The sequence below is a fragment of the Pholis gunnellus genome (genome assembly GCF_910591455.1).
Source record: "Pholis gunnellus genome assembly, chromosome: 4".
Lineage (NCBI taxonomy): Eukaryota > Metazoa > Chordata > Actinopteri > Perciformes > Pholidae > Pholis > Pholis gunnellus.
Window position 1 is genome coordinate 17090313 of NC_136530.1, and position 10543 is coordinate 17100855.

At 41.8% G+C, this 10543-nt stretch overlaps 1 protein-coding gene across 1 annotated transcript in view; it reads right to left on the bottom strand.

Annotated features, from left to right (window-relative positions):
- The window catches only part of col24a1 (collagen type XXIV alpha 1 chain), a 78150-nt gene extending 69496 nt beyond the window's left edge, over nt 1-8654 (bottom strand). Inside the window, exon 1 of the mRNA XM_079157929.1 lies at nt 8314-8654. Within this exon, the coding sequence (XP_079014055.1) occupies nt 8314-8366 (53 nt within the window). The 5' untranslated portion in view covers nt 8367-8654. The remainder of the gene's footprint in view (nt 1-8313) is intronic.
- Nucleotides 8655-10543: the final 1889 nt, after the last annotated feature.

Sequence of the window (10543 nt, forward strand, 5' to 3'; positions counted from 1 at the left end):
TGCCTGATCTTTCTTGCTGTGAGACAACAATGCTAACCGCTAACCTATTAACAAAGGTGGCACCCCTTCTCCAAACCAATTACAGTCCTGGGGATATAGTTCAAACAAGGAACTGCTGTTCATCCTAAAGATGCATGCCATAAGGTTTTCATTGCATGTGAAACTGTCAAAGGAGAGATGATGGTATGCTACATTCAGACACCATACTGATTACCCTGAGTACACTGAGACGCACAGATGAGCCAACACTCAAGTCAAATAATAAATCAGCTCTACAAAGAACAATGGTCTCTTGTTGAGGTTTTGTTTCGGTCACAAGTGAAATATGGAGCACGAAATTGTGGTAAGTCTGAGAAAAACACCAATGACTATAAATTGACTATTCTTTTTCTATTCAGTCATTAGCTGCACAAGTTTAGCCTTATCCTGCCAACATAGGGAGAGTCTCCCTGAAATCAGCTATTTAGAGTAGAAGGCACGGGCCTCTTGAGTGATGAGGTTAAGATTGCCTGATGGCTTACCTCTTGAAACTAGAACACAAGTGGCATGTTACTGTTTATAAGTGCCAGAAGTTAGTATACCAAAACCGACAGTGGCATACCGCTCAGGCTTGCCACATGCCACTAGAACAAGAGTGGCATGCCATCCCAGCCAGCGGTTGGATCATTTTTTTAAATATAGCTTACTCTTGCTAGTTTCTCAAGATTACCAACCCTGCCTTTAACGTTTCTCACATCAGTTGTTTTGACATGCCATAGCAGAAAGAAACACAGGCAAATCAATAACAGGAATGATGACCATGTTCAATTTAGGCAAGTCAGTAAACAATGACGTTGAACCAGCATGCACAATACACGGGCCCTAGAACTCAAACACCTAAAGCTAACGGAAAGCAGTCGTTATTAACGATATTGCCTAACTGCACCTGTGATTGCCAAAATGTCTTGTAACATTCACATATTAACGTTATATGAGATGTCACAAGGAAAAGACCTTGACTAGCCAGCCATAACGGTCGTTAATTGAACGTTCATACAACGATAAAAGCCAACGGTAAGGGCAGCTAGCTAGGCTAGCTAACTGACATTAACTAACGGCAACATTAGTTAACGTTGACAAAACTAATTCATCAAAGTCAAGTCTGTTCTGACTGTGACCTATAGTTAAATTATTTTCGCCAGCATGCAGGTAATTCGCTACCTTGCGCAGTGATTTAGAACGTCTGGGTTTGAGGCGTCCTGTGTGTGCTTGAGGCCAATTAGAAACAAGCATGATGGAATAATGTATGGCAGTGGCCTAAACAACGTCTAAAAATGTTATGACATTGTTCACATCGGGTAAACACACCATGGGCAAAATAAAGGAAGAAAACCTTGTGCAATGTGACGGTAAACACATATTTAACAAGCAGCGAAAACTTAAACTTAAATGATTACCATAAATATACAAAAAATATATATTTCATGTTGAATCTAAACTTTATACATTCAATTAATTATAGGCTCACTGGCTAATGGTAAACATTAATGCTGAAATTATTTGTAAATTCATTTGTTAATTGACCAAAAAAGTTATTGGGAACAATTTTCATAAGCATTCATTGTTGATATCATTGTGTATTGAATACCTTTGGATTTGGACATTTGATTGGACACATTAATTGATAATGAAAGTAAAAGTTTCAGCCCGAGACCACATTGAGTTGAAATCGGTTTGTATGAAGAAGCGTGAATCCGTTAAAAGGCAACCTAACTCAGGCTTTTTATGTCGGTAAATATAGTGACAAGTCATGCAGGGAGCATTTCTGTGTCATGCTTTACTGTTCACAGACAATCAGGGATTTTGTCTCAAAGGCACATTTGGTTCATATCAATTAAATGCTGTTCATGGAGGCATGCCTCAGCAAAGCTTTGACCACAAAGAGGGAAATCCCCAGCTGAAATTTAGACTGATAAGAGCCACGCCTGCTTTTCAAGATTATCATGTGTTTAACTTGCAAAGAGCACTTTGTCTCATCGATCTTCATTCTCATTCTCTTGTTCAATGTTTTTTAAATATAAAATAAGATCATGATCTGCTTATATATTCTGAAAAGCCACACATACCATACATGATAATACAGTGATTCAAAAGACGTCTTTATATACTACTGCTTTGACTGCTATTGAAAATTGTCATCATGCTAAAAACAGAAAAAGAAAAAGCACATCTTGTAAACACACATATTCACGCAATGAGATGGACCTACGTGTAACTCATATATGACTGCATGACCTTATTCTCTCATCGCTGGAACTTCAGTACTTTGACCCTCACTGACCCCACCTCTAGGTGGCAGTGCCCACCATACAGCTAGGAGGGCAGCTTGTGCTGTGCACCATCAGTAAAAAGCCAAAGAAATGTAAAGAAAGTGTGCATTCACACGTCACATTGACATTCATTTTGCCTTATTCAGATGAGATTTTCACATACATATTACGTTAAGACCAGTTTTAAATGGGGAACATGTGCGACGTTAGTAATTCAGAGGCCAGCGATTACACAGACCACCATGCACGAATGTCCCCACCTGTCTTCAGTCTTTATTCAACGAAATGTCTAAAACTAAAGCAACAGCAGAGCATCTCATCCTGGTTATACACTCTCACCATCCGTGTTGTGGGTATCCTAACTGTATAATGCAGTGTAACATTTACCGACATTGTCAACCAGTATAGGGGTGTGAAAAAGCAAAGCAAGATATGTAGCAGTGTTTTAGTATTGGTACAGATTGGATGTAAGGGTAATATACTAACTAAAATATCAACCCTAGCTTTACAAAAACTAATACCACAGGTGAGCACAATCATATTTCTTGTTCATGTTTTCCTCAGTCAAATCACATGTCAAACTACCAAATACACCAAACCATTAAACCTAAAAAATGGAATAATAACTTTTTAGTAAATGTGGGGAAACTTTGCATACAAACTAAAATATGATCTGATATTTGGATTTTGCTTTAAACAGTAGTCCTCGTCACTGACATGCCATTTCTTTTCTCCCACAACAGACTGCTTCAAAGCATACTCAGTACACTCAAACCAAATCAATCACATCGACAGTCCTGGACGCAGTAACAGCTGCTGACACAACTTGAAGGGGCTTTTGGCAACTAGCGGGATGATTGTCAGCGGTGGTAGGACAAACGACAAGAGGAGACTGTAGTTCTGCTATTTTAATATGCAGTTATGTAAGACTGCTATCAATCACCGGGTGCTGTCGCACCTTAGAAATGTAGGGATTGTTATGGCTACAAACATCTCTCCTTCATGGCCTTTGAGGACAAGATTAACCCGGCAAAGAGGCTGCCAGTCGTGTTTGCGTGGCCCTGCTGGATGGAAAGCCACAGACAGGCAACCATGTTTGTCTTCCCAGAGCAATGTGGCCCTGCAGATTTGAGCAAAACAAAGAGAGACAGACGCAGGCAGAGAAAAGAACGAGAGAAAGAGAGAAAGAAAGAGATGAAGAGAAAAAGACAACTAGAGAAAAAGGAAAGAAAAGCAGGAACACTATGGGCAGTGTCTGTCACTTATTCCCCATCGAGAAAGTGGTGTGACATTCCACTGTCGGAAACAGACATATCCCTGAAGCAGGAAAACGCAACAGAGAAAAACGAGGGGGGAATATATGATTACAATCATTCATCTGTTGGGAGAGGATAAGACTGACATTTATGAAGCCAATGACGAGCTGATTCTGCATTAAAGTTGGCAGAGTTTAAAAGAAGACCAAAAAAAAAGGAAAAAAAACTAAATATAACCCGTAACATTCCCTTTTGGAGTGTCAAGTGGGGCCATGTGATGCTGATTCAGACAGCTTTTTCTGCCTGTCTGTCACACAGTCTCCCTGTAAAGGGCTATTTAAGGCATCCCTGAGACTCATCAACCGTGCAGACTCAGGTCATCGCTTCAGCACATCTACAGCGACGCAGTAAACTTAATCCTAGCATTTACATCCTTCCGTCTCAGCTTCAGTTGGTGAACTTTGTCAGACCTTTTTTAAAGGTTTTTTATTTAGTTATATGCAAACAGGAAGGAAGCCACAGAACTGAGTTGCTCGTGCCCTGAACATAGGCTACAGGCAGAGCCACCAGTTTCATTGTTTCTTTATTAAATCCTGTGGTAAATCCCAGTCTAAGTGACAGCACACTATGACATACTTTCCAGTCCTTGCAGTTAATGGAAAAGACTGCTGAAAGAAAGACAAAGCTCCCCAAACACTGCTCTGTTGACTGAGGGAAATGCCACCACGTGGGGAGTGGGTGTCATGTCAAGACTATAAATAATCCCAATTTAAAACTCCTCTCTGCAATGAATCATTCCAGCAGTAACAGATCTTGCCTTTCTTCTCTCAAAATTAGCTTGGAGCCTTTACAATGATTCATTCAACTGAGGAAAAAGGCTGAGGGGCAAATGGAGAGGTGCAGTGCTTCATCTGGTTTGGCAAATAGAGCGATGTCACTTAAGGTCTGTTTACAGCCCTCATAAGGAGAAGGAAACCATTTTCTTACTTTCATCATTGATGTCTGTCAGGGGGTGACTTTGTGAGCAGTGACGTTCACAGTACAATGTTTACATGTCTCATTTGGCAGGCCACTTACTAAATCCATTAGTCTCAACAAAGTATGCAAAGCTGTTAATCTACCCAAACAACGCTAAAATGTTTGCCTTCTTGAGGGAATAAACAGAACGGAAGGTGTACGGGTAAAATTGCTGTTGATCTGTGTTGGGGGTAAAAACCATGTACAGCAGCTCCTCTTTACTTCGCCTTCGGTGGAAAGGTTCTCTGACATGTTGGACCATCTAAATAAACACAATGGGAGTCACCTTGATTGACCTGTCACATTTCACTTCTTTAGAAGTACTCCACATGGAGTCATCATTCAGAAAATTGAGGTTCATAGAGCTTGACCTTGAAGCATTTGCCTAACCTCCACTGTTATATGCCCTTCGTGGCAAAAATATGGCTCAGTTGAGCCCACGTTTTAAATAGAGCGGGATTCAAAACAGAGTGAAGCAAATAGCTTCGACACATAAACTGACACAGTGCTCTCACTCGCTGTAGTGAGTTTCATAACATTAGTCACTTTGCGAAGACATCAAACTGTGAGAGAAATAAATCGGAGCGCTCAAAAATGACATCTATCATATAAACTATAGAGCTCTACTGTTAATACCCAGCATTACACACACACACACACACACACAAACAGACACACACCGTTCAGATGCTAAGACCAAGCGGATATTTCTCTCGATGGAAACATCTGAGTGTCTTGCTAATCAGGTGTTCTGTAACTGCATGCTTTCGCTTATCAGTCTCGACCAAAAGATTCCTGGACATGAGCAAGTAACTGATCCACAGCCAATATATGCTCCTACTGGCCATGTTTCAGCTTTAGCACCTGTATCCTGGTCATAATTACTTCATTATGGAAGCACTGAGAGGGCTTGTCTTCTTCTCGTGTCTAAACAGCCGTGAGCGGAAATTAGCAGGTCAACAAGTTCCCAGGTTTCAATTGGCCATTTGATGTTCTCTCTCGGGATAAGGATCGAAATGCTTTGCAGATTTGGTGCATCTCCAAACTACTCCAGGCAACTCGTGAACAAAACTATTCATCTTATTTTCTAAGACCAACGGCGTCTTAATTGCCAAAGAGCCGAGCGTGGTGCGTGTTTGTGCTCACTCAGATGGGTGACTGGAGTCAAGAGGTCACCGCAGACAAGAGTAAAGATTGACTTAGTCCACAAGACAGCGAGCAGACAAAGAGCTGTGAGTAAACCTCCACCTTTAATAGTTTGCCCTTTTCCTGTTGCGGGGGGGACCTGCAGATGTTAGAAGGGTTAAATACACTCACTCTCACAGACAGGCTACAATCCCTGCAGGCAATGGTGCGGAGAAGGTGACTATATGGCAGCAAGAGGAAAAGGGCAGACTGTGATTCCACCTTGCATTATTTTTGTTTACAGGAGTGAATACTCTGAAAAAATAACAACAATAGTAATAATAATTATAACGCCACCTCAGCAATGCTTTTCCTATCAACAGTTCCTCACCATGGGCAGAAATTAGGTCACAATAGAAATGTTTGCATTGGGCTCTGTAGATGATCTTGAGTAATTTAGACATTGTTTCTTTTAAGACCCGTAGCTGTTGACTTTTTTTTAATGTTTGTCAAGGTCAATACATTTTTCACATGTTACAAACAGCTTTTACTCACCTCCATTGTAATGGGGTGGTGTATAAGTCTGAGCGTAAATGTAAACAAAAAAAAAGTAAACTAGCTACATAGCTAAATACCAATCATTGAGACTTTTTTATTTATTTAGGAGTGGACTGCTCTTTATCTTCAGCCTCATGTTATACCACCCACATAGGATTGAACTGAGCTTGTGACTCTTATTGGCCCAAGATTACAGACTCTTTAGCTTAAAATACACGGAAAACAAAACAAAAGATGTGAGGCCATAATCACAGTAAGTGTGATGATAGCCCCATGACGAGGTACAGTATCTGTACTTAACGAGTTGGAGAGTAGTTCTTCACAGTAGACTTGTTGGTGGTCCAGTCAAATAAGAAGAGTGTGTACATTGATATTTGAATCCTCATGTAAATAAACTATATATTGAGTGTTATGCCTCCTTATTAATAGGGTACCCTCTTTAGTTTCCATTGATGTTCACAATAAAAGAGAAACCCTGTATCCAACACCTTAGCAACATACCGAACACACCTTTCATTAAAACACAGGTGCACCACACCTTAGATGAATCAATCACACTTAAAGTAATAGTAAACTAACCACTGTGTCAGAGCACCAGGCAAAAAACAGTCCACCTCATCATCCATCATTACATTTACCATTTTAATCAGCCATTAGTCTAGATCCCCTCCTCCAAAGTATAGCTCATCTCCACTTCCTGAAAAACTTGCATCATCAACTTATCATGGGAAGCACCAGCTAGCGTTGAGGAGACAGCATGCTCTCACTAAAGTGTACAGTATGTGAGTAGCTGTGAGTCTCTGCAGCTCTACCGTCCAACCGCCACCAGCAATGGAGCAGCAATACTTGCAACACTGGGCGATTGTCTGGAGCTCAGGAGCCAGTCAACCACTGATGCATACACACTAACTCTCCCAGTGAATTCAAGGGAGGCCGTGATTGTTCTTAGTTAACCCAGTTCTCCCGTAAGGCTCTCATTTTCACTCTCAGGGAGGAAGAAAAAAGCATCTCTCAGGAGTTCAGGTTGACTTTGTTTTCCATTGAGCAAACACTATCAGCGGAGAACAACAGAATGCTTTGTGAGCTCAGCTCTCTTTAGATCGTATCTGGAAGGAACTCATAATAGAGTACAGACAACTTGGACTCACTTCTGATGGAAGAAAATACATTTCCTGTTAAGTAGCCTATGGAGGCGTGCACATTTCTGTAGCTCCACAGTCCCAGCTGAATGTAACAGGACAACAAAACCTGCATGCAGGATGTCAATAATAAACACTTCCATGAGGAATGTTAAGGTTTAAAAGGCACTGAATAGATGTTTCCCCCCATTTAAGGCAAACACTATGACAGAGTTTGATTAATGTGTTAGATCTTGAGTCTGTGACAATTTCTGTTATGCTTGTCATCATAGAGCACAACAGGGAATTATCACAGAGATGCTGAGTAAGCATCATTGCTTCCAAGCCATTTTCAGTGTTCATTTCCCGGCTTATCATAGCTATGTCAGTGAAAGGGCGTTCAGCAGTGGACCACATGGTATTCAGATAATAATGGAGGAGATCCCAGGCTGCATGTTCATGAGGCTAGTTCAAAGCCAAGACGTGCACGTACTAAGATGTCAGCTACATTCATCAAGATAAACTCAGCATGAAAAAGAAGTTCACAGTAAATATTCAAAACTTTTAAAGTACACATCTGCAGCTGTAGCGTGGCTTGCATGATTATTGTGCAGAACTGAGGGACGAAAAGTCAACAGAAACAAAAGGATCTAATTGAAAACATACGAAAATGTAAAACAATATTAACTGACCAATCATTTAAATATTGAACTCTATGCATTTATCGTATTGACCGAATTGAAAATACTGTATTTTCAGTCACGTTTTGGTGGCAAATCCTGTATATTTGCAAGGACTTTGCTGAGTCAACTGGCGTAAATAAGTCCCCCCCGTTGCCATTTTATAAGAAAATCTGTACAAGGAACAGCTTAAAATGTACATAGGTGGCCTAACATCTGCATACTATTAAACCAATAGTTGCCCACTTACGTTGCTGCCGCGGAAACGTGTCCACTCCTTGTCCGTTGAGCTCCTAAATGCATTTGTATGCATTTGTCCAGGCAGCAGAGATCTGGGTGAAAACAGAATCACACTCAAGAGGATACCTGCTCATGGGCTAGCCCTTTGGTAACAGCCAAAGGAAGCGTAAAGTGGACGGATGAGTTCTGCACCTCAAAAGTTCCTCATCGTATCGCAGTCCGGAGGAGAGATCTCTCCCACTCTTTTCAGATCCTTTGCGCTCTGCGGCGCGCAGTGATCCGACTATTTCTATCCAAAGTGGAGACGCGCAACAGTTGCATGGAAAAGTTGGCTTGGAGGACTGCAGGAGAGTTAACTCAACTGCTGTGTGCGATACAGAGTCACAGCTCGACTGCTTCTCACTGAGTGGTTTCCAACACAACAGCAGATCCAGCTCTGAGCGTCTTTACCCCCAGGCGGTGGTTTCTGCTATGTGCCTTGACTTGCACTGATGCAAGGGGATCCGTATTCACCCCGACACAACTCCTACCAGCCGGTGGTGTTGAATTTCACCAGTTACGAGCTCGTGACATCACGGATGGACTTTTGGCTCGTGTTCATCAATGGCCTCAATTTGACTAATCAGTAGTGACCATAAAACTAAAACGTAGTTTGATACTCGCCGAAGTGAAGCCCCCGCGAAAATGCCCCAAGCAGGCATAATATATGAAAGTACCGTATACTCTGCAGGGCAGGCTCTAATTGCTAAAATTAGCATAAACTTGCATGTAAAGACACATACACACACCAGCACTTACTGACACATGTGTATGTATACACATAGAGTACACACCAAGACTGAAATGATGCCAGACAATGTCAGAATTATGCTGACAAGCAAATCTGCAGGTGCTGCAGCTCAAGGCACTGTTGTTCTGGCACAATGGCAAGATTGTATGTTATCCATCATTAGGCAACTCATATCGGGGTTAGTTTATAACTTTTACTTTTGGTGCAAAACGTCTGTGGACACATATCCCTAAAAGTGCACCATTATCTAAGAGTGTATTTTCTTAGCAGGGGAGTAGAGGGTGGATTGGACACAGCAAAAGTTAATTTGAATGTCATAAGCAGTTGACAGTATGAGGATAAGCCAAAACAGATCAATGAGAAAGTATTTTGGGCATTGTTTGGTTGGTTAATGGTTACCTATGATCCTTCAGGGTTCACAGTGCAATGCATAGTGCGGGCCAGGGACCTAATAACTGAATTTCTACTCAAATTTTACAGACTACCATGTGACATAATCCTGTGCCGGTCTGAGAAAATGAAACATGAAGGTGGTTTAACAGGCTAGGTAGCAATGCATGCAGTTTGAGAGGCTTTGATTTGGCATCAGTTCCATATGCTGCATTGTTTTTAGTCCTGAAATTGAACACAAATGTATAAGTTGTATAAACCCTAGCAGTGATTATCATGAAACATTTTTGCTCTGGCACTTAATGTACTGTAGTTAGAAATAACCCTTCTTTGTTTGTCAGTAACTATGTCTGAGCTCAGCACCGCCGTGTTTCCTCCGAAGCTTTTCTTTATCCCTCCCATCGATTTTTCAAAACAAACAGGCTCTAATACATTTCTACCTTTCCTGATCAAGGATAACCCATTACCCTAGAACAAACAGAGCACTGTGGATCCCTGGGCCCCCCCAACCCCCAACGCACCCCAGCATCCTCCTCCAGACGTCCGCAGCCTCCTACAGCTCAGCCTGGACGTAGAGGGAGTCCATATGGTTTGCAGTTTAGGGAACTGGGGGGGACGCCACAAGGAGACAGTTCCTGCTGTTCCTGCCTCTAATCCCACATGGAACACACAGCGTTTCTTAACCTGAAAACAGCAAAAGGACAGTTACAGTGACCAGTCACAATGCCCAAACAAGGAGTAATATAAGAGGGGTCTACGTGCCCTGGAAACTCCAAGTGAGCCTGCCAGCCACTATAAACGGCAAGGCTAATAAAGAGCATTCATGTCGCGGTGCCTGCAAACACGCTATGGAGGTCTGTGTGTGTCTGCAGCAGTGAGTCAAACTCTCTTCCCCCTCTTCATCAAAGACAGTTGTTTCAGAGGAAGAAGCACTTTGCTCTGGATGCTCTCCCTCTCTCTTGCTCCACCAGCAGCCAGCATCTTGGGACAGCAATGCTTCTACCAGATGTTTTCTTCCACTTCCAGGAAGCAAAAATGTTGAGATTCTGGTTCTCTGACA